Genomic DNA, 24,937 nt, shown 5'->3' with positions numbered 1-24,937 from the left:
CCATAGACTGCAAGTGCCAGTATTGGGACAGGCTCTTAGTTCTCTCTGGAAGTAAAAGTCCTCCACCTAGTGGTAAAAAGCAAACATGGTAACACTTTTATTAAGCCTGTTCCCTATAAGATATTTCTAATGCGTAATTGACATCTGTGATATCTTTAACAATCATATTTATCTGTTTGTGGTTAAACCCAATGAAGAATATAACGCATTAAAACATGAAATCATAATTCAACTGATTTAAAGGTGTATTAGAAGACACTTCGAATTATTTTAAGAACTGTAAGAATACCTTTTAATTCATTATATATCCTGACTTACTGGAAATGCCCCCGAAAAAATAAAAGGAAAGCAAAATCAAACCCCAAGCCAAACGTTCATCAGATTTAAGTGTTTTATAAGGTGTGCACATTAAACAGTGCATATACAGACATGAAAAGCATTATAGAACAAGCTCACAAAATTATGTGTTCAGCAGTTTGACAAAAAGATTGTGCGTTTCTCAGTCATATTCTTTTAGTCCTGGTACAGTGATCATTAGTCCAGTGATAAGCCATGCTTCTTTCTCTAAATCACACACGCTTTGTAGCGTGGATGGAGATTTATCAAATTAAACTTAATTAAGCTAAAATGACAAAGAAATGTTCTTATTGGCATCACATGCAAAAAGAAATTCGAAGGAAATCCAGCATGTGCTGTCTTCAAAATGGCACATGTTCACAGGTCAAATTTCCACATTACATCTCCTCCTCGTCCTCTTCATCCTCTGACAGGATTCCAGGACACGGTTCCATGGTTACAGCAACACCCATTCCACTGCGCCCAACAGGCATATCTGTTACAACCGTCCATACATTACTGCATGGACAGTAGCACTCCACACTGGACAAGAAACCCCCTTGATTGAATCCACCTGATATGGAATAATATTAAAGATTATTGACATTTAGGCATTTAGCCACTGCACTCAAGGTATTCATTTGATCACTTCATGCATTCCTTTCCACCAATCCAGCTCACCTAACACGTATATCTTGCATTGGTAGACTGTGACACCATGTGCACTGCGGCATTGGTTCATAGAGGCCATGGGTTCCCACACATCTCGAGCGATGTTATATCTCTCCATCGTTTTGAGTTGGGTTTGTCCATCGTAGCCTCCAACTGCATAGAGGTAGTTATCCATACACACCACCCCTACAAACAGAACACAAATCAAACAGCTTAGTACACGCCATCAAGTCCTTACTTCATTGTATGAATGTCCTGTATTTTCTGGTATGGCGCTTCCAGCCATACAATGAAAGTGAATGGTGACCAAGTCTGTCAAGAATTTCAAAGCATTATTTTCTTAGTAGAACTTAAATGTATGCACTACTTTCATGATGCCTTTTTCAAGCATGACAGTTCCTGGTCCCATCTACATTCATTGCGTGAAAGATAGCAGTGTGAACATTCTTTAAACTGTCTCCTTTTTATAACACAGAAGAGAGAAACATACAAGACATATGGGTGCATAAACGATGAAAGAATTTTCATTCCTAAATGAATTATCTCTTTAAATCGTACATGTCTTTACGTCGACTGCACATGTAATTCTTCAACTCTCCTGAAATTAATCATTGATGACTATGCCACAGATTTAGCAATTACATAACATACTGAATTGTTGTGCAAGGCTGCAGAGACAAGCAATTCTGGGAACTAGGAATTCCTAGAAGTCAAGTAACCTTCATGGACATTTTTTAAATAGTTTGATCTTTTTTTTATGTATTAACTTGTGAACAAAAACTTAGTGTATTAATTGTTTACTTAAAAAGTGGTATGTTATTTAGCTTATGTTTGATTCAGGTTTATTATTACATTTATTCATTTAACAGGTAGTTTTATCAAAAGCCACTTACAAAAAGTGATTCATCTTAAAGGAGTAGTTCACTTTAAAAAAAAAAAACTTTTGCTGATAATTTACTCACCCCCATGTCATCCAAGATGTCCATGTCTTTCTTTCTTCAGTCGAAAAGAAATTAAGGTTTTTGATGAAAACATTTAAGGATTTTTCTCCATATAATCGACTTTACTGGTAACCAAACGGTTCAAGGTCCAAAAGACAGTTTCAGTGCAAACTGCAAACTGTTCAAAGGCCTTTAAACAATTCTAGACGATGAATAAGGGTCTTATCAAGCGAAACAATTGCTCATTTAAAAAAAAAAAAAGTTTAAGTTTTAGAAGCTCAAATGCTCGCCTTGCTCTGTCCTGTGATGCGCGTTCGTGACTCTCCTGTTTGAACTCTTTTATCAAAATTAACTAATCTTTTTCCGAGTCAATATGTTCATTTTCATGACACCAAAAAAAGATTTGTTCATTTTGATAAACGAGTTCTAACAGGAGAGTCACGAACGCGCATCACAGAACAGAGCAAGGCGACCATTTGAGCTTATAAAACTTAAACTTTGTTATTTATTTTTTAAATGACCGACCGTTTCGCTTGATAAGACCCTTATTCATCACCTGGAATCGTTTAAAGTCCTTTGAAAAGTTTGCACTGAAACTGTCTTTTGGACCTTGAATCGTTTGGTTCCCAGTAAAGTCGATTATATGGAGAAAAATCCTGGAATGTTTTCATCAAAAACCTTAATTTCTTTTCGACTGAAGAAAGAAAGACATGGATATATTGGATGACATGGGGCTGAGTAAATTATCAGCAAAAGTTTTTTTTTTAAAAGTGAACTACTCCTTTAAGGAGGCAATAGCATGACAAGTGCTAATAATACAAAGTTTCAAACACTGAATATTATATTATATATTATGTTGTTTATTCAGTTGATTTAGTCATTTGTTCTCTTATTTTCCTATTGTTGCCTTTACTCACTCTTATATAATGGCACGATTCATGCAGTACATCACATGACTGTGGTTAACATGTCAAATAAAAGAAAACTGTTCCAGTCCATTAATTTGATAAATGGTGCAGAATATTTACCAAGGCCACTCCGAACTGTGTTCATAGGTGCCACTTGCTGCCAGGTGTTCGTGTCTGGTTGATAGCGCTCCACCGTGTTCCATCGGTTGTCCCCGTCGAACCCCCCCACCACATACAGACTCCCCCCACACATGCTGACACCGGCCCCCAGTCGTGCTACTGACATAGGGGCCACAAATGTCCAGCGGTTTGTTTCTGGGTCATACCTGTGAAAACAATAAGCAAGACATCCTTACAAACAAATTTAGATAATGTATGAATATGATTTCATAGACATGGCAATATAAAAGATCCTCTGTAATATCTCAGGCTCATCACTTCAAGTATTCCATTGTTTCTAACAATGATATCCAGAGCCAAATACCAATGATCTGTTATATTACCAACAGAATGTCACAAATTAAAAATCTGCCTTCAGCAAGAATAGGTTTTATTTAACCTGCCAACAATGCAAGATCCCCATTTAAAATCTTGTGAAGACAGCTACTGTTACTGACCCAAGAGTTTCTGTCTCCCAGCACAACAGAGGCACATATATTACCGAGTCTTGAATTTCACACATCTTTGAAATTGTAGATGATCTATCGACATTTATTGTTTGAATTTGTACCTAGCTCTAATTCTTAAATAGAATACAAGCGCTTTCTCCCATGCATTCCTGGACAGATTAACTTTCCGCTTTGAGCTGCTCGCTCAGATTTAAATTACCCTCAATAGGACTCACATGTCTCTGTTATGAATCTTGAGCTGTTGTCTACAAGAAATGCTTTTTGAAAATTATATCACAAATCCATAGGAAAAATAAGAAATAAATACAAAGTTAAAGGAGTAGTTCACTTTTGAAAAAAACGTTTCCTGATAATTTACTCACCGCCATGTCATCCAAGATATCCATGTCTTTCTTTCTTCAGTTGAAAAGAAATTAAGATTTTTGATGAAAACATTCCAGGATTTTTCTCCATATAATGGACTTCAGTGGGAACCAAACGGTTCAATGTCCAAAAGACACTTTCAGTGTTCAAAGGGCTTAAACGATTACAGACGATTAATAAGGGTCTTATCAAGCGAAATGATCACTCATTTAATAAATAAATAACAAAGTTTAAGTTTTATAAGCTCAAATGCTCGTCTTTCTCTGTTCTGCAATGAACGTTCGTGACTCTCCTGTTCGAACTCGTTCATCAAAATGAACAAATCTTTTTCTGAGTCATTTGGTTGATTCAACGAACGAAATGAACAAATTGACTCGGAAAAAGATTTGTTCATTTTGATGAAAAACTTAAACTTTGTTATTTGTTTTTTTAAATGAGAGATTGTTTAACTTGACAAGACCCTTATTCATCATCTGGAATCATTTAAAGCCCTTTGAACAGTTTGCACTGAAACTGTCTTTTGGATCATGAACCGTTTGGTTCCCACTGAAGTCCATTATATGGAGAAAAATCCTCGAATGTTTTCATCAAAAACCTTAATTTCTTTTCGACTGAAGAAAGAAAGACATGGACATCTTGGAGGATCTTGAAGTTCATCTTGAAGTTTTTTGAAAAGTGAACTACTCCTTTAATGAGGTGTATGCCACTTACTTTACATTCTCTGCTTGTGGCATAATGTATCTTGTTTATGAATGTTTATTTACTGTATACACAGTACAGTTTGGGGTTCAATACTGTATAACAACCAGTTCTTAGCTCTCACAGAACTCTGGAGTCCTTCCTATTCAACAAACAACATGACACTTTCGTTTCAGGTTGCTGATGAATCTCTCTTACCTGATCTGTCATCATTGGCTAATAATTATAAAATATTCACATCATTACACTTATTGAGAAGATGAGTTTCTTCTGAAAGGCCTAGCCTGACTGGAATGTACGTTATGAAACAGATTTGCCTGAAGCTTGTTAGTCAAGAGTGACTGCTGTGAAAAGAACAGAGCAAACTGATCTCTACACCCTGATGGAAGGAGATTGTTCTTCAAGTCAAAACACTTTATGTACTTATGACGTGTCACAAGTGTAGCGTGTATTGTAACCTTTCTGCTAAGATTTTATCACGTTCTGTGTGAATGTTCTTCTGTCGGACAGGTGCGCGACTCAGTCTTTGGTGTAATAAAAAGTTTAAATCTGTCACTCTCCACTGTGCTAATGTTTTGATTCCACTAGCGCATGTATAATAGAAAGGAAATATAATATAAAAGGGGAAAAACCCCACAACGTAAAACAAACCTGGACAACACAAAACCTTTTTGAATTGTTTTCTTCCTGTCCCAGCCTTACCTCTCAACGCTGTTATGATGTGTAGAGGCATGTGAACCCCCTACGGCATAAATGCTTCCGTCAATGACCCCGACGCCCACTCGGTTTCTGGGCGTGTTGAGCGGAGCCAGCTGGGTCCACTGGTTAGTCATGGGATTGTAGCAGGACAAAAATCCAGACTCCATGTTGTTCTGCAGGGAGAGATTCCGTCCCCCGACCGTATAAATGAGGCCGAACAACACGCAAGCCCCTAGCCCGCTACAGGGAGATCCCATGTCAGATAGCTTTAGCCAGACATTCTTCCTTGGGTCGAAGGCTTCCAGAGTGTCCAGAGAGTGTTGCCTGTACCCTCCCGCTATGTAGATGAGTTGCGTCCCACGATGAGGAGGGGGCGGGAGGGATTTTCGAAGAGCCATGTCCTGGAAGATCTTGGACAGGAAATCCTTGCAGGAGTTGGCCTTGCTGAGGATGGGGCAAGACTGCAGTTGCCTTTTGAGGAATGTGGGCGGCAGGGCATAGATGTGGACCGCGTTGAGGAGGGCATGAAAGTACTGCGCCCGGCCCTCCGCATCCCAGCGGACCCAGTCAATGCAGGCCTTGTAGACCTCGGATTCGCAGAGCACCTTTAGACTCTCCTGACTGATCAACTCTAGCAGCTGGCAATGGGACAAACTGAAGAACTCCTCCTCTTTGGTTACCTGTGACATGAGCATGGAGGATAGTTAGATCTGAAAATTAAACTGAAATATTTTTAAATATCAATAATCAACTTATTAAAGGGACAATAAATGAAAAAAAGAACAAATTAAAGGAATGTTCACCTTTTTCCATAAAGGGGCAGTCACATGTATCATTGTTCTGTGAATTTTTGAGGGTAAAATGCAGTCAATTTCAATAGGAATCCCCATGATTGAGAATTTAGCATGAGTGCGAAAGAATTCCCCACATAGATTTCGCAACGGGTTCAAGTTGGTCATGTAGTTTTACCAAGTTGTCCAACAGAAAGCTGTTTGGTTTAAAAGTAACTACTTTAAGAACTGTGCTTCATACATCGCTTTACTATTGGCGACAGACAATGGGGCTTTTTTGACAGCAAAATTCACTGAAATTTCACTAATGTAACAGTACCAAAATTAATATTATTTGATCATTAGGGAGCTCACAAATCTCATTCATGCTTATTTTTAATTAAAAAAATGTGATTTTAGACACATTGTGCTAGGTTTGACATCATTGACACCAAACATCCTTTTTTATGCCGCCAAAGCCCATTTTCATGGAAAGAACAGGATGGTTTAAAAAAAACAGTAACAATATATAAACTCGTATCATCTACTGTAGTTCTTTGAATAGATGTGAATTGGATAATCAGTGAACAATGACTTTAATGTCATGCTTTTTCTATTTTTAGCTATTGCTTGGCTTCAGAAGATGAGCAGCATGGGTCCTGTGGACAACTTTTATGGTACTTTGTCACGGTAAATACATTTATGCATTACGTTTAATATTTGAGCTTGACCGTATAAAACGCCATCTACTTTCAATGTATGGAAAAGTGCAGCTTGGACATCTCTTTTCGAGTTTAAGGACAATGTAATAAAGAAAGAAAAATAATACAGGTTGGAGAGTGACATGAGCATTTTTGGGTTAATTATAGTTTTTAGGTTAACTATTGCTTCATTGCACGATTCATTTGACAGCATGATAATTTATACGAATCAATATCCATCTGCAAGGCAGACCTGAGTTCCATTGACAAATCAATTAGCTACACAGCGCTGTTCTCTACAGCCTTCATTCATTCACAGACTAACTGTTACAGGTCATTTGCTCAGTACAGTTACTTAAGAGAGCACAGCAGGTGGCAACTATCGATTGCTGCTAACTGACACTTCGGTGTATGCAGTCTACAGGGCACGCACCTCATTGAAGTGAGTGTTGATATACTCTCTTGTGCGAAGGTGCAGCTCGGTGCAGCCGATCTCCTCTGCAAACCTCGAGATGCCTATGACGTTGGACGGCTCCAGGTTCTTTGTGAGGAAATCGCAGCATGCTTTGGCCACTTCTTCCATCTGATAGCGCATCGCTGTCAAGAGGACGTGAAGAACACACTTCTCGCCCACTGTAATGCGAGAGGTGTAGGCATAGTCAATGAGGCGGCTGATGACCTGAGGACACGCGTCTCGCAGGGTGACCTCTGAGGCGTGGCATTCCTTGAAGTTACTGGTGAACATGGCTTTGAAGTAAGGACTGCAGGCAGCCAGCACCAGTTTGTGTACCTGGGGAATGTAGACACTTGTTTATAAAAGTAATTGTGTGCACATCCCACCTTCTGGCAGGTGCAGGACAAAAGAAACTTACTAAAGTGAAAAAAATGTAATGTCCGCAACACTGCTTTGAACTCCCATATTTAATATAAAGGCAACGTTTCGACAGGTCTTCTTCTGGTAGATTTTGGGCTGGCGTAAAAAAAAAAAAAAAAAAAAAAAAAGCAGACAGGACACACCTGACTAAATCATGAGAGCTGTACAGAATGTGCAATTGAATGCCTTAACGTGTACTAATATAATTCTTCACTTGTAATGAGAACAATTTATCTGTGTGCTCTGTAATTTGCAGTGTCAGAGACATAACATACTAAAAAGAAACAAAAACATGCTGGACCTGATTTGCTAGTTGGAATATAATTTTTAAGAATCCAAGCAGAGGAATCAATGTAGTTTACTATACAAAGTATTAGAGAACAACTAATATACTAGGGAAGCATTGATATTAAAATTCTGAATCTTATGCAATAAGCCAATCATTATTATTTTTTTGTATTATGTGTTAAGGCCAATAGTTAATACATTTCTATAGACATTCTATATCATTTGTCAAAATAAATTAAAAACAAAACACAAAACAAACCAATCCTGCTAATAAATGTAGGCATCACAGTATCAAGAATGCACAAATATATTTTTGAAGCTAATAATAACATAAATACACAAAGTCCCCCTTTATAACAATACACCTTATTCAGAGCAGCGCCATGACAGGTATGAAAGTGAGGCTGTGAGGGATAGACTTACCGTGTTTCCAATGGCATCCGCTGTAAAAAGCTGAATAAAACTGCTAGATACTTACAATTTTCCACAGCTTACATTGTCGGGAGTTTTTTGTCAACTGAAATTTCTTGGAAAGATATTTCTTTCAGTGTTTCATGAGCAGAACAATCCGAAAACACATTAAATAACAGTACAGCCCATTGAAGAGATGCATGACTATCCCTCACAGCCTCGCTTTCATTCTCATTAAAAATCAAAGATGGCGCTGCCGTGAATAAGGCGTATAATGTAATGCTTTCATGTAATATTAGCCACTCAATCTTATGAATAATTAAGATACAGCTGATGTATACGAACACTGTACAGTATATGATATGGAAAAAGTCCTGTGAACCCGGGAAACCAAAATAGCCCCAAATTAAATCCTGAAATACCTAAAACTACTGTGCTAACATTGTTTTTTATCATGCAATGGATAATTGTGTGAAACTCAACTCCATTAAAACAAAACAAAAAAATGGTTAGAACAGACTGTGCTGTAATGGGAGATCTCATGACAATAGTAGAATAAGGGTGCGTCTCAATCAGCTCCCTTGCTTCCTACTGTAGGTCCTGAATCAGTACATCGTGTACACAAACACAGGCACTACTCACTGACTCACTACACATTGGGACACATGACTATTTCCTTCGACATGTCCTCAACAATGTCCTTATCGTATCACATCACTACTGGTATTAATGAACAACAGCAGAACTGATATCTTTCTGATGATAATTTTTTTATGTTATTTAAAGTACATTATGATAAATAGTTTGCTTGTTACATATAAGTGCAACATTTCAGCCGTAAATAAATCATAAATGTTAGATAGATTATGTTTATAACTTGTAACAATGTAATACCAAAATACAATTAAATAATGACAATCGCATGTCATTAGTAGTGTAGTGAGTTGGCTCGCGTGAATAACGTTTCACACATCAGAACTTCTATTAAGGAAAGATAGCGAGCATCGATGCTCCCTGGTTTTCACTGTACACTGTGGGACTTTTTTAGGGAGCGAACGTTTGAGCGCACTGGTAGGATTTTGGGATTGAGACAGCCCTTAAAATGGCCGACTCTTTGATCAGTGCCCTGACTAATGAACTATTGAGTTGATTGAGACTTTTTTTAAGACAGCTTTTTCTTAAAAAAAAAAAACAAAAAAAAAAACAGGCTAGCTTATGCTTTTAGGCCTTTTCAGCTAGTGCACCTTTAAGAACTGACCACTGTAAATCTCACCTTAAAATCCACTATCTTGTCCTTGTACATCACATGTAGAACCAGATCACAGAGTAATTCATGATGCCGGAACTCATCCATGACCTGCATGGCTCTAGAGGGATGACTTTCAACCGTGTAATCCAAGTAACCATGACCCCTCATGGAGGGCACCACGATGGCAGAGAAATCCTCATCTTTAATGGGCCTCTTCTTTCTTGGACAGTTCATTCTCTGAGACCTAGAATGTCACTGATATGTAGGAAACGGATGGTGACTGAATATCTATATCCATCCACGCGTCATGAAGAAAAATAGGCACACCTGATGAGAGCCATGTTTCTTCTGCCTGGTTAGAAGTCCACCATCCAAAGATTCTGTATCAAGCCAAGTTGGCATTGTTGAAATATTCACAGTATATAATAAAAAGATATTATACCATCACGTCCTTTAAATCAGACAAATGCTTCTTTTTGTCTTTATAGACGAGGTAAAAAGTCATTTTTATCCTATAGACTAGGGGATGTACACGCAAAGTTAAATTATTTTAAGCATACGCATTAAAAATGCAATATTCTTTTCTTCCAAAAGGTTATTGTCCTCTGAGTTGGATTGTGCTCTTTTCACCCTGTAAAAAAACACACACACACACACACACAAAAATACAGATAAATCACAGAGAAATGTTTTGTTAATCCCCCCACCAGAGGTTTTATTTTTAGCAAATGCATAAAGATGATTGAGGAAGATATCTTGGATATAAAACTAAACAAACACAACATGCAATAGGCAATATAAAAGGAATACAATGGCAGCTTTACGTAAATACTGAAGAGCCCATGTCCATCATAACAAAATTTACAAGAAACTGTCTTCAATTACAGTCTATGTTGACAGTTGCACAGACTTGGCTGAATCATGTTTCACTTCCCTATTCTCTGACGGATGTCAAGTAGACTTAAAAAAAAAAATAAAGTAAACAGCAAAGCCACTCCCTTGTTCACAGACGAACCATGTGATTTCCTGCATAGAGACAGGACTTCCAAAACCATGCTTGTGGCACAACTGAAATAGTTGTGTATCAAAAGACCTTTGTGCACACCAACATGGTTTTCGAGTGAAGGCCAAAGTCTGTTGTTTATCAGTCATGGTGTTGTTGTTTTTTTTCATGGGTTATGTAAAGTCCCACACTTGCTACTGTTGTTGCTGTTATTATACTATTCAGTGTTGAAGACATTTATTTGTCTTAAAGCGCAGTTTATCACAAGACAACGCTGCCAGCCACGGCTTCTTTTGGAAGTAAGAGAGCTCCTTCAGTCGTGGCCTCCATCCCTCATAAAAGCTCATTGTGTCATGCTCCCACATGCCATACTGCAAAGCCAGACTTTAACATGCTGAGCCATGCACATTAGCTCCATGGCTCTGGTGGGATTAACCATTAACTCGAGTGTCAGGTTATTTGAAAAATAATAGAACAGAAAGTGAAAAGCTCTGGAAGTTTTCTGGAAGGTGCTGCCAAGTGAACTTTTGTCCTGGTAAACTACCATGATGTGCTGTGTGCAATTAAAGGAATAGCCATTATTTGCCTACCCTCAATGCCATTCGAAACCTGTATGCTGTGTCTGTGGAATATTTATGAAGAACCTTTACACAGCACTTTCCATTCAATGGCTACATTTACATGTACACCAATAGTCAGAGTGAGGAATTAGTACAAGTTTACATGACATGGGCAAGATTTTTCATTCCTACATTTCAATGCTGTTTTGATTATTCACTAGATATACCATTGTTTATTGCCATTAACATATAGATGTTACGCGAATAAAATGCAATTTAACGCAACAAGTCATTCCAAAAATCATGGCAACAGACTTATCGTAATGGGTTTATGTATATGGCAGCCACCGCACTAGCCATCATTTTTAATACGATGGAGACAGGCGTGTTAATATCCAAGCATTAATGGCAAGGAAAACCCTTTATACTTGGGAGTGGCAATGTATGTGTTGTTTTTGGGAGGTTATTATTACAGGTATTACGTACAGTCTGTGATTTCACAGAGGAACTCCTGTAATTATTTTTTCTTTTATGAGTTTAATAAAGAACTCTGTCTTGTCTTCTGTCCAAACATACCGCGCCATCTTTAAAGAATGAGCATGTGACTACGCCAGACCTTTGAATGCTAAAAAAAACTGTTCCCATTAAAGTTATGCGAAATATTCTTTCTTTCAAATTGGCTGAAAATACACCACATGCAAGTATAAAAACTTTTTGTTATATATGAGCTTTTGTGAAACTGGGCGTGTTATCAATTTCAATTTGCGTAATTTGAAGTGTAATGGAAAAACAGTTAAGGTTTCCATTTTATTTGATCTGTTTATTTATTTTATATTTTATTTTATATTTTTTATATTCATACTTATAATGTTATTTAATTCATAAATTTTGCTTATGTTTGCCAAAGCAAATTTGAACCAACATCCCAAAAAGGGAGGTATAGGCCTATGCGATAATTTGGAGTGGTGATTGAGTGGCTTTTCTCCACATAATTCATGAGAATAAACTCATTTGCAATGAGTTTAACAACACAAAGTGCTCATCACTTAGAGAGAGAGAAAGAGGGAGGGAGGGAGAGCGAAGTTCCACTGTGTCACAGTTATATAGCTGAGGTTATTGAGAGCACAAAACACTTCATTAATAACTACACCATGACACATCTCCATGGCTCTGATAAAGAGCCAGTCAGTCTATGAGCAGCCTGGAACGTGTTCATGACTATGAGGAAACCTGTGAATCATAAAGACACTCGGTACATGGTAGGGTGGTGATAAAACTGACCTAGAATCAATCAGGCTGTTGGGAAAGCCTTTGTTCCGATGAAGTTTCTAACTTTTTGCATAACGATTGTTATCTATTAGTTAACTCGGAAAGAGTCGGGCATACTCACACACAAACACACACAAGAATTCATTGCAGTGTGATTCAGAGATGAGTAATGATAGTTTAATTAGCTCAGGGCTCAACAATAAGGATCGCCTGATGGCCCTGGGTCAGTGTGAGAGAGTTTCGGGATAGTTCAATGAAGTCCTGATCACCCTGTCAGAGTTTTTTTTTTTTTTTTTTTTTTTTTTTTGCAATAGCTAACAGTAGTTTACAGTTAGCTGTACTTTATCCATAACAGAACTTCCAGCTATTATTGTAAATTATCAATATATAAAAAGTAAATGACTACAGAGGCATAAAAATATGATGCAAAAATTAAAATGAATGCGTGCTGTTGTTATTCAATTTGTTTTGAACGAATTTGTTAAATTAACCATTTAATGATTAGATCATACAGACAGGTAAAGCTTCATGTCAAAATAGTTCCTTGCCACAGTCACCTTTTGGCTTGCTTACTTAATATTTGGGAGTATTGACTTGAATGCACCGATACTAATGGTTAAGAACTGAACTAAGCCAGACCTTTTAGGCAAGTCCTGCCACTCGGCCGCCATCTTGCCAACGGCAGCTATTTCGGACTAACAAGACCAGACTCCTAACTAAATGAATGGGAAGAGAGTTAGAACTGCACTTTCACTGGTGACCAGGACATAAAAACTGCTTGTATAGAAACAGCAGTAAAATATGATAAAAATCGCTGAAAAACTTTGATGACTTTGCCCCAAAATAAGGTTTAAAAGGTCTTTTCCCCCACAGGTTATGCGTTTACTACGCATGCGCAAGGGTTCTCGTCTCCGTTGTCGCAAACCTCAACTGTGCGCATGCGTCAGTGGAACCACACGATAGGCTTACATGTGTCCTGGCTTGACTGTTAAAAGCAGTCGATTGGATTCCAGCGGGAGGGGCGGGGCGGCGTTACGCCCACAGCTCGAGAGAACGCTGGTGCCGGAAGTAAATTTCCCATTCATTTCTCCCATTGACATTTTGTAAAATCCATATCTAAAGAGTATTAGAGCATGTCTGAGGATAATCAGCTACGGCTGAACTCATAAGCATACAACACATCATTTCGAGTGAAAAAACAAAGAGAAAATCCAAAAAAAAAAAGTCAAAGGTACAAGCCTGTGTACATATTTTCATTTCCGAGCAAAGGAACTACTCCTCCCATAAACCACCGCGCATCACTGAAGTCATCTGAAAGCCACCGTGAAAGAGCCTTTTGAGTGACTTCCAAATCTGACGACGGGCACGTGAACTTTTTCTCCAGTGAATTTTATATAGTGAATGTGCCGGGAAACTCCTTTTCCTCGATTTACTGAAGCAAACGCATTTCCAGCATAACATGCAAAAACATTGAGTATCTGGCTCGCTCATTAGCTAAGCTGTGGCAACTGCACATCCAATGGCGCGAGGGCGTCTCAGAAGTGCGACCCATAGACATATACACTAGACCTCACCTGGGGGTTCTAAGCATGCGTCAAAACCGCTGCCATCTTGGAACAGGGGTCTTGTCATAGGAAGTAGCTAGGTAACGCTGCTATCTCTGCCTTTACTTCGAATTCATTGATGGTGGCGGACTTTTGTGCAGCGTATGATGTTCACGGATGAAATCTGAACTAGGAAGAATGTTTAAAAAAAAAAAATTCTTTCTGGAATCAATGATAAATACATGTCTGACCGTTGGAACAAAAAAAAAAAAAACAAGAAAAATCGCATTCATGATGATTTATGGTGATTTTATTTGCGTTAGACCTGTCTACTACATTGACGCTGATGCATTAAAGTGGAGGGGCTCCCCTGTTTCAAGATGGCGGCTCTATTGATGCATTCGTTCCAATGAACTGCCGTATCCAAGGTGAGGTCTGGTGTATATGTCTATGAGTGCGACCAATGAACTTAGCCCTACGTCATTACGCGATCTTCAGTCTTCACGTACCTTCGCGGGGTTTCAGACACGTGACACGACTTCCACCAATCAGATGCATCACTGTTGGATTGTGGGATTGTTCAGGATTGTGGGTAATGAAGTACTTATCCAATACATCGCGAATAAAAGGCATTTATCTTAAAACAAGGTTAGTGCCCCATTAACTTTTGGCGTTTATATGAGCATACAATCGCTTAGTACAGCCGTAGCTGATACAAGTCCACCATGTATGGTTACGTTTTTATGGCTTATATCTCAAATGTCAATGGAGAAATTGTATTGAATTTTTACTTCCGGCACCGGCTGTGGGCGGGACTGTGATGCTCTATATAGTTGTATTGAGGATTGAGGAAGTTGCATGTCTCTAAATTATATAAATTCTCACTGACTAAGCTGGTGATGACATCACTGTTTTCTCCAGAGTGTCTTTATTTAATAATTGATCTCATTCCATAATTGATTAATTTTACAACACAGTTATTGAACCAAAATGAATCAACACTGAACTTATTTCAACTCAATAACTGTTTCCTATTGTCTTTTTAGAACTGTGTTACTGCATAATTGAATTCTGTTTGCATCATTGAATCTTTATCTTCCTGTTTATGTAAAAATCACTAGGCTATATAAAGTCACAGTGTGAGGCTCTCTTGCCTCCCCTGAGCCCTTTTAATTTTAAGACTCCCCAAAGTGTGGGGTGAGTTTGATGGGGGTAAACTGAGAATAGGGGAAAGCTTCGTTAGAGGAGTTAATTCCATCACGCTGATTGGATACGAACAGTTATGATTGGACGTGATTGGTTCATGAGTAAATCACACCTCTTTTTTTCGCGTGCGTTCTCGAAACGGCCTGAATGAAGACAATTATGATGTTATGGGAAGGCTTATGGCTTATATCATAAATTGCTTAGGCTTATAGCTTAAAGTGTTCCCAGTGTTACTCGTCGTTTTACTAAGAATCAAATTAGTGAGTTCTTTAAAGGGGGGGTTGACTGCGATTTCACTTTTTTCATTTTAAATAGTGTGTAATGTTGCTGTTGGTGCATGAACAGTATCTGCAAAGTTGCAGCGCTGAAAGTTCAGAGTAAGCAGAGATATTGTCTTTTAAAAATCAGGAAGTATAATTGCCTACAAAAACGACTCGATTGGGACTACAGCTGGGTTATGGTACGTCACTAACCCGAACATTTGCATCAACCACTCCCTCAGAATATGCAGAAAATGGCATGCGCAGTGTGTTGTTCACGCAGCTGTCAGGTCTTCTGTGTTTCGGCCTTCTCATGGACGCTATACTTCCTCGACAATGGATACAATTTATGTTTATGTTCCTGAAATTATGTTCCTGAAAATGACGATCGTAATCTAGCTCTCTGTGCTGTGCATTTTACGGAAGACAGCTTCCAGAATCTCCACGAGTTCAACTCCAGATTCAACAAGAAACATGAAGCAGTTCCGACTTTAAAACAAGAGGCAGCAGTGTTGGGCCACAATCTGTAAGTAGGCTAAGACTTCATCATTTTAAATGTATTTGCATGTAATTCCAGACGTAACGTTAGCCTTGTGTTTTTTTTTTTTTCAAATGCCAGTGCTGGCTTTATAGCCACTACTAGTTAGCCTATGCTATTTTGTGTCCACGACAAACTCGTACAAACATTATGGATCTTAATTTTCTATAAGTACTAATGTTTTAAACGTATTTTTCATGTATGCTTTATGACGTTATTTTCGATTCGATCAAGAACGTAAACATGCCAACACTGTTTGAGTATGACATTAGTAGCCAGTCAGTTGCTATTGTTGCCAGTCAGATGCTATTGTGTAAAACAAACGTGTATAAAGTTAAAAAATGTAGCAAATTATCATTCAGAAACGTTTAGTAAGAGCCGTGTGTGGTGAGGTTCTGTTTGACTCTCTTCATCGCGAGTTTCTCGGTCTGATTCTGCCTCAAACTGATACTGCAGTTCGACACATATGGCGCTTTTCCACTGCATAGTACGGTACGGTTCGGCTCAGTACGCTTCGACTCGGCGCGGAACAGTTCGGATCGCTTTGCGTTTCCACTGCAGTAGTACCCCTTCAAAGTGTGTGGGACTGATCGTTATTTTGCGCGCGCCTCTACTGCCATGACACCATCTTAAAAGCGCCACATTTTCAAACCCACAACACAGGAACAATGGAGCCTATCGAGGGGATGGTGTTCCTGATTCTCGGTATGTGGTTGTTTTTAACTGCTAGACGGAAAAATGTGTTTAAAATGAGGCTGATGGCAGCAAAACAAAATACTGCTAAAAAAGTGTCTCGTGTCGCAAATCCAATGACGCTAGTAGTGACGCTGGTAGTGACGATTCTGTCTGACCAATCAGTGATGTGCAGTGTTTCACGTCACATTTTAGTACCGGTACGGTACGCTTGGAACCTCGACAGACCAGGTACCATTTAAAGCGACCCGAAGCGAACCGTACTGTACCGTACCATGCAGTGGAAAAGCACCACAAGTGAGCCGTACCGAACCGAACCGTACCGTACTATGCAGTGGAAAAGCGCCTATATTTACATCTGGACCGGAGCCCACGTTCCGCCCGTAAAGGTAATGGGCGTTAAACCTTCCGGACAACGTGAGCGACAGTTTAGCCAATCACAACACACCGGGCCAAACTAACCAATCTGAGCCCACTACGTGTTTCTGAGGGAGTGTTTTCATAGAATCAGGAAGTCAACCTCTCGTTCAGGGGACAGAGGAGACAATAAAGCTGAAGTTTATGAAAAATAAGACTTTTAAAAAAAGAAAAACCACGAATACATGTTATAGTGCACTCCATAAATACAATTATGCAAAGAAAAAAAGCAGTCAACCCCCCCTTTAATTAAATTATTGCTAGTAAGAATTACAATTACAGAGCTATCTAATTCAATTCTTACTTGTAATAATTCCAATTAGAGAGCTCTACAAATGATTTTTTTTTACTAGTCATATGTCTCCATTGACTTCCATTCATTTTCAATAACGGTGCTCTACAATTAATTCTTGTTATTAGTAAGAATTACAATGAGAGCTCTCCAATTCAATTATTACTAGTAACAATTGCAATTAGAGAGTTCTTTAATTCAGTTGTTACTAGTAAGAATGCAATTGCAGAGCTCTTTAATTCAATTACAGAGCTCTGCTGCAATTATATACATATTTAATTTATACATACCTTCAATATCTTTTTACTAGTAAAAATTGAATTAGAGAGCCCTGAAATTGCACTCTTACTAGTAAAAAGGGGTTTAATGAGCAATCTGCTTGGTTAGTGAGCAGTGTACAAGCTAGATGACTGCTGAAAATAAGTTGACTATTAAAATGAAAAGCTATAAAATGTGTTCACAATCACAAATAATATATATTGTTATTGTAAATGCGTATATAGATTAGTGGTAAAAACACTAACTGAAATGAAATGTACACTCCACAACCGCTTGGAATGGAATTCTCGTGCAGGTAGCATGACATTAGGCTATATAGAAAACCCGGAATAGAGTCCCAACCCTGTGAGTACAAAACGCTTTGAGCGTGGGAGGGGCTTCTTATGCTGTCTATGGGGAGGGGTCGCCCCTCTTCTTCACTCATATGCGCTTGACCAGTCCGGGTTTTAGCATGTTCGTTGGTGAGACCCAAAGCTTGACGCTTTGGCTTATTTCAGAACTATATTATTCTTTTGGCTGAAAAGAAATGTACGAACTAACTTGCCAAACTTTGTTTGAAGCGTAAGTTACTCGATATTTTTTAACTACTCTACAATATTAGCACTAGCAATCATGCTGCAGCTGTAGTAGTAAATGTCAGTAAGTTACCGCGGATATTTGCCAACAGTGCTAACATATTACAGTAACGTGTTCGTGTGTGATTGCACTATTAAGAACAAAACTTTGTCAGCACTTTCCTTTGGGGAAAAACGTGAAACAGTAATCCGAGATTTCAACGAATGTGACATCATCCCACCGTGGGCTATCGCACCCCTGATTAAATTGTGTTGATACGACGAGAAGAAAAAAAAAATACTTTTAGTTAACTTAACCCCGTGTCAAATGCGTGCAGGTCTTAATCGACACCAAACTCAATTCTCTTATCTACACCCGCTAAAAACACTCACCTTGTATCAGGAACCGGCGACAGTTATCCACTTACGCTACTGTCAGCATATATGCTTTATTCAAAGAATGATGCTGATAAAATAAAACAAAAGAAATTAATAAATGAAGAGGTTAATGCCCCTCCGCGCGCATTCACGAACACAATGTTCCTTTACCTGGCGCGTAAAACGTCAAAGCAAAGCACACACGAAAAAAAAACACAAAAGTTTACTGTGTCGCGAAGCTGTACCGCCTTCCAGCTGTCAACTGCCTGTGTGAGTTGAAACGCGCGCTCACGCTGTAACTCATGCTCGCGCGCCTGCCTTCTACACACAGCGAAGAATGACTGGTGAAGGAGGCTCGCGAACACACTCGAGCGCGCTCCCGCTGGCAGCTTACCAAACACACAGAGTGCCTGCCATTGACATCAGCATGACTGTGCAACTCCTCTATTGAACTGAACGAGACCTAATAGAGGTTGAATGACAAACCGAAAGCAAATATATCGAGGACGAGGACTGTCAGTTGATCTCATTTGTCACTTGATTACTCGTTTCGGGTAGCTAATCCATTTCTGGGTCTGAGTGCCTCACCATCATGGTATGGGAAAAAAAAAATGTCAAGTTCGTTGCCAAGAATTATCAAGGTTGTTGATAAAAAGCAAACAGACACCCACTGGGAAACCCTCTTCCTAATCCTAGATGAAATTTGTATTTGCAGTGTATTTGCTTGGGCTTGTTGAGATTGTAACTGTCCCTTAAGGCTTTTAGTGAGTCATATTATATGGTGAGTGGCATTCCACAATAATGAACAAGCTAATCCACATTTTAACATGGGAACTTCAGCCCCCTCAAAAGTAGTAACAACAATGTTGACAAAAAGCTAAGCTGTGCAGTAAAATGCCAATATTAAAACTGAAAAAATGTTAAACAGAAATGACTGTTAACTTAATTAAATTGTTGCTTATACACAACAAATTTACTCAACTTTATATTAGCTGGATCCTGGTCCTGCATGTGAGATTCTTTGTAGAATGTTTTATTTCTGTTTATATCCCTCATATTAAGAGTGTTGTCTTTATATATAAATTACAGCGGCTTATATCAGATTTTATGGATCTCTGGCAGATATCGAATTGTTTTACAGTATTCCTGCAAGGCTTTCCGAAGATTATATTCCTTGTTGGGTTACACCCAGGCCATTGACCTTTGCAGAATTTGTGAGGTTTGTTTAGCTGATTCTCACTGTGTCATTGCCTTAAGGAAGTCATTGAAGCAGGAACATGCAAATCCACCATAAGCACGAGGTGGTAGAGCAAATATTGTTCCAACAAAGGACTGCAAAGATTACTGTTAGAAAGATCAGGGACATATACAAAGCACATGGCAGAGATAGCATCGAATCCTTCTTTATCAGTTCCATGAACATTTAACATTTAATCAGTTTATTATGATAATTATATTATTGCCATGATCATTTGAATAAATAATCCAGCACTTATCTGCCACCTTTTATTGCAAGGGTTTGGTAACTCTGTTTTGAATCACAATGAAATATCAACATTTAGTATTGAGGACAGGTGCAATTGTTATTTTGTGTTCTTTCATATTGCACAAGATAGACTTTGTCCTGCATAATATGCAAATGTCTTTCTTGTCATGCGTGCAAGACCTCAGGTGTGCTCATTTACTGCCAAAAGAATAAAGAAATTGCCAAACAGCACAATGACACAGCAGTTCAGAAGAACATCAGATAGACTGATGACCCTGCATCCACAGCACTTTTCCAGACAGCCCCCATCCCATTATGCAACCCTCCCTACTTGTTTCTCTATTTAATTACATCTATCATTAATACATTACAATTATATTTAGCATATAAAACCCATCCTGTCTGATTGTTTCAAAGATTCATTGGTAATGTGTATTAAAGGTCCCCTGACATGAAATTTTCACTTTCTGAGGTTTTTAAACATTATGAGTTCCCCTAGCCTGTATATGGTCGCCCAGTGGCTTGAAATTTCAATCGGTGTAAACTGAGCTTTGGCTATACCTTTCTCTGCATTTGAGCTTGATCTTGAATCTCCTCCGTATGACGTCATATGGAGGGAAGGTAACCTCCCCTTTCTCTGCTTTGCCCACCCAGAGAGTTTGGCTCGCCCATGAGAAAATGCGCGGGCGCGATTTGAGTTTTTCCTCAAGAGATATCATGCTTGCAAATGAGCAAAGCATGGCAGTTGATCAGTGTTTGCATGTAGGCAGGCCTACAAATGAACACAAAAGTGTTTTTATTTCCTTCATCTGAGCCTCTGAAGAAACAACGGGTTAATTTTATTTTCTCTGGAAATGCACCAACACAACTTCCAAAAGTTTTGTATGGTCCAAACATTTCACCGATGACTGTTTCCTCAACTTGGGCCAATACAGAGCTGGCCTCGATAAACATAGGAAAATAAATCAACCGAGCTACCAAGCAACAATTTCTGATGTGTAGCCTAATTTTTCAAGTTCAGACAGGTGTTCATCTTTCTTTCAAATCATTCAATACTGTTTATGCATAAGTCAAGCCAGTGACTAAAATATCAACTTCACATAGTTTATTTTAGTAGGATTAAATTGTGAACATATTATACAGAAAGCGATCAAAGAACAATATTTCCACACCGCAGCTCTCTTATGAAATCATTGACGTACGTTACACTGCACAACAAAGCTCTTGCAGTATGTACATCATCATGTTTTTCATTGGTGAAAGCATTAGAGAGAGTGCAGAAACTGTGTTATGGTGATAAGATCTTCATTCTCGCGATCAACAGTCTGTCATCTGCTTGCTCAATGCTCATCGCGGCAACATTTTATGTGATGGGAATAGATCTAAATACTTTAAAAACTTCTCACGATTTGTTAATCTCGATAGCTGTAATAGTAAAAACGTATAACAGCTGTAGTAAAAGTATTCGAGAGAGTTTCACATGTGATATGTGGCTATTTCATATGCAAGCATCCCAGCCAATCACAGCAGTGGGCGGTTACACTGAATCCCACAGCAGACACGCCCCTTCAAACAGAGCGTTCAAATCAGCCTAGGAAAAATGCTTTTAATTTCTAAATTGACTATTTTGATCTAAAAACCATACTAATATTATTGGGGCAACCCAGGAAAAATAAAATAATAAAATAATCACCTTTAAAGCAATTTGTAGATTGATTATTCAACACAAAAAACAATAACAATGAACTAAATTCCTCATTGAAAAAAATGCAAATTGACTAAATAACAATTTGTACATGTTTTATGATGATTTGCATGGCCTGACAACTTTAGAGATTTCATTATAAATGTTATATAATTCTCAATCCTGGATACAATTGTCAAACTGAGTTAAATACACTGTGTTTGTGCTCCCTCTAATGGTTGCCTCTGAATGACACGCAGCTCAATTGCCTATAGAGATTTGTTTTATTCATGTAGTGGGACTTGTGTTCTTTGCATGTTGTTATACTTCCAAATAGCTCACCATAATATTTAAGACAAAACTAAAGTATTGAGCATCATCATGTATAAATACAAATTTTGAACAGCATCTTTTGGCAGAACAATTAGAGCATGTAAATGACTATTGTTAATATCATTTGCCTATATGTTTATAATGCATTGACTTTCAAATCTAATTTTCATCTAGCTTTATTTTCTTAATCAAATCAAAAGCCCTAGGTGCGTTGAGATATTTTAGGGATTTGAGTCATGAAGATATTCCCCAAATATTTTTACTTGAAGGTATAGTGCAAATATACAGAATATCCAGGATTTGCATAACCTGTTTGAGGATATAGGGAGTATATGGTTTATGAGGAATGAATAAAAAATTGTCAAAACAAGAGAATGAAGGGGGAAATGCACTTCTTTTTTGATTTTTGATGCATTTCACCCACCACATTGAATCCAGATGGAATGAGGAGAAAGAGCAAGTTAACAACTCGGTGTCCCATGGGATTTTCGGCTACACATTTGCTAGATCTTGCCATCACCGAGTGTATGGTTGATATACATCTGTCATGCATTATTTGGGGGGGGTTCTTGCCAAAGGTGCTTCCCTTGCTTTAGAAACTATTTCAGGGGTATCTGTCAGAAATGATGGTCTGATTTGTATTTCTTTGACTCCATTCCATGTTAATTCACATTTATCTGTTCTTTAGAAAAATAATAATACATTATAACATACATTACAGTGTAAACAAAGCTTAGGCGAGTCTGGAAAGGCTTTGACCCTACTTCAAACAAACATTTTCTCCCAATCAGTGAGGATTGGACCGCTGGGGTCAGTGACTGTCTCTGTGTATTAAGAGGAAATTGCTTGATTTACAGTGATTTCAGCACATGTTTCACAGAGCTGGAGCCTCTCCCAGCTTCCCAGACATTTTTAAGAGGGTTTCTGTGTCGGCCAAGATGATTGGACAGAAAATGCTGAGGTGTGTTGGACTAAGGTTTTACCCCCCATTGGGTAATAATCATCATTATATTACTGCATGTCCAATTTGGGTTCCTCGGAGGGCTTCAAAACAAAGCAGCCAATGCTTTCACACTCGGCTTGAATACCGCGAGTCAAAGCCTGTGTCCCGAAGAGAATTCCCCCTGAAATCTTTATGGTGGGATAATTTGTTCCACATGCCAGAGCTCACCCACTAAATCACAGGGTCCCGGTAATCAATGCTTCCCTGTCTCATTATGGTGTGTTGTGCTGTCTTGGAGCAGGCTTCTGGAGGATAAATGTCCTCTTAGATACAGACAGTTCCTTGAAGTGGAAGTCACGTTCTGGTCTGGATAGGCATCACCTAGCCGGGTATGCGTCCAATCAGATGCAGTCAGTGAACAGGCCAAGAGATTTATGCTGTAACTCATTTGCTTGGAGGAAGTTCTTGTTTGCTTTTCTGTTTCTAACTATCTGTGTTTTTCTGTCTCCAAAGCAGACCTCTTTTAACACATCACTCAATTACTCCCTTTCTTCCTCTCTCTTGCAGTTGTTCTGCATAGCTAATGTTTTGGATTATTTCCCCATCTTTTAGGATTTAGTGAAAAGTATAATCACTCTCGCCCTTCAAGATGATCCAAAGTCGTTTGATGGACTGGATTATATTCCTAACGACTCGAAGATCTGAGGCAGATGATAGCAAGACCAGTTCCTTTGAAATCTGGAGCTTATTTCTGTGTAAAATGAGCACATCCAATAGTCACGTATTTCCCAGCAACAGCCACTTCATTCACAGATAATTACATCTTGTTAATCTCTTTGGACGGCTTTCATTTGTCTCAAGCCTGCTGAGGTTGTTGTGATTGCATCATCATGCTTTGTAAATGTACATTTCCTGAGGTGCGCTATTTATATGACATAACATTCTCAAGCATTATGCATTACTCATAGGCATGATGCATGAGTAAACTGTTTGGAAGTATAGATTAAATTTAGGAACATGCTGTTTAGAAGTGCAAATCTTTTAAATAACTGTTTAGAAGACACGCATGAAGTTATAGGATAAGGGCAGAATTAATGAATGTGGTGGGAGCTCTCTCTTGAGACTCCAGCTCTGTTAGATGAATGGTCTTTGTCCCCATTCATTCATACTTTGGATGACATCCCTCTTGTTATAGCATTGTATGGTGATAACTGGACAGGAAGTCCACTCACTCATTTACGAGACACCAGCGTGGAACTAACGGTAAACCCCGCTTTAACAAGCGTTTTTTCGACAATAGAATAAAGCAATGCATTGTGGTTTGCTGACCCACGGGCGAACTTACTGTCATGGTTATTGTTTCAAAATATACATTGTCACCGAATGAGTGACTCAATGGCTAGGACCACATCTCCAACTGCTCATAACCACCATTACTCAAACATTAGTCATGACAACTTTGAGGCGTTGGTATTGAATTGACATGCATTTTCCATTGATTTAAACTTTGTACAGACAAAAGAAAAGGAAAGAAATGCACAGTTTTATCTCATTTTTTTTGTTTTTGGAAACTTATTGTCTTAAATGATACTATTTAATTCAGTTTATTTCACATTTTTATAGAAGAACAATTGCAGATGTTAATGAAATATAGTTTTTTATTGTCGTTATAATTATATTTAATTTAGTGCTGTCAAATTGATTAATCATGATTAATTGTATCTAACATAAAAGTGTTTATATGATATGTGTGTGTGTATATATCATGTAGCTGTGTGTGTACATTTATACACACACATATATACGCACATATATAATATAAAAAACTTTTATAGATGTGATTAATCAATTTGACAGCACTAATATAATTATAATTTCATTACATTGCTATATCTATGTAATTATATTTACAGAATTTGTATTGCATTTTTTCCATATCAGAACAATTGGCAAAACTA

At 38.3% G+C, this 24,937-nt stretch overlaps 1 protein-coding gene across 2 annotated transcripts; it reads right to left on the bottom strand.

The window, feature by feature from the left end:
- Window positions 1-377: 377 nt before the first annotated feature.
- Window positions 378-18,867, bottom strand: keap1a (kelch-like ECH-associated protein 1a). Of its 2 annotated transcripts, XM_089131131.1 has the most exons (8): window positions 18,705-18,866; window positions 18,549-18,621; window positions 9,565-10,171; window positions 7,152-7,508; window positions 5,251-5,927; window positions 2,978-3,183; window positions 1,018-1,194; window positions 378-910 (listed from the first exon to the last, which is right to left on the bottom strand). In XM_089131131.1, exons 3-8 carry the CDS (start codon window positions 9,772-9,774, stop codon window positions 735-737), a joined length of 1,803 nt encoding a protein of 600 aa, XP_088987257.1. In that variant the 5' UTR covers window positions 9,775-10,171; window positions 18,549-18,621; window positions 18,705-18,866; the 3' UTR covers window positions 378-734. The 2 variants fall into 2 exon arrangements, with proteins under 2 accessions (XP_088987257.1, XP_039510666.1); XM_039654732.2 differs by having other exon boundaries at window positions 18,549-18,867.
- Window positions 18,868-24,937: the final 6,070 nt, after the last annotated feature.

The sequence above is a fragment of the Pimephales promelas genome, chromosome 5 (assembly GCF_988280905.1).
Source record: "Pimephales promelas chromosome 5, fPimPro1.hap1.1, whole genome shotgun sequence".
Classification (NCBI taxonomy): Eukaryota; Metazoa; Chordata; class Actinopteri; order Cypriniformes; family Leuciscidae; genus Pimephales; species Pimephales promelas.
The sequence above is the reverse complement of the archived record's forward strand: the minus strand, read 5'-3'. Positions and strand labels throughout refer to the sequence as shown.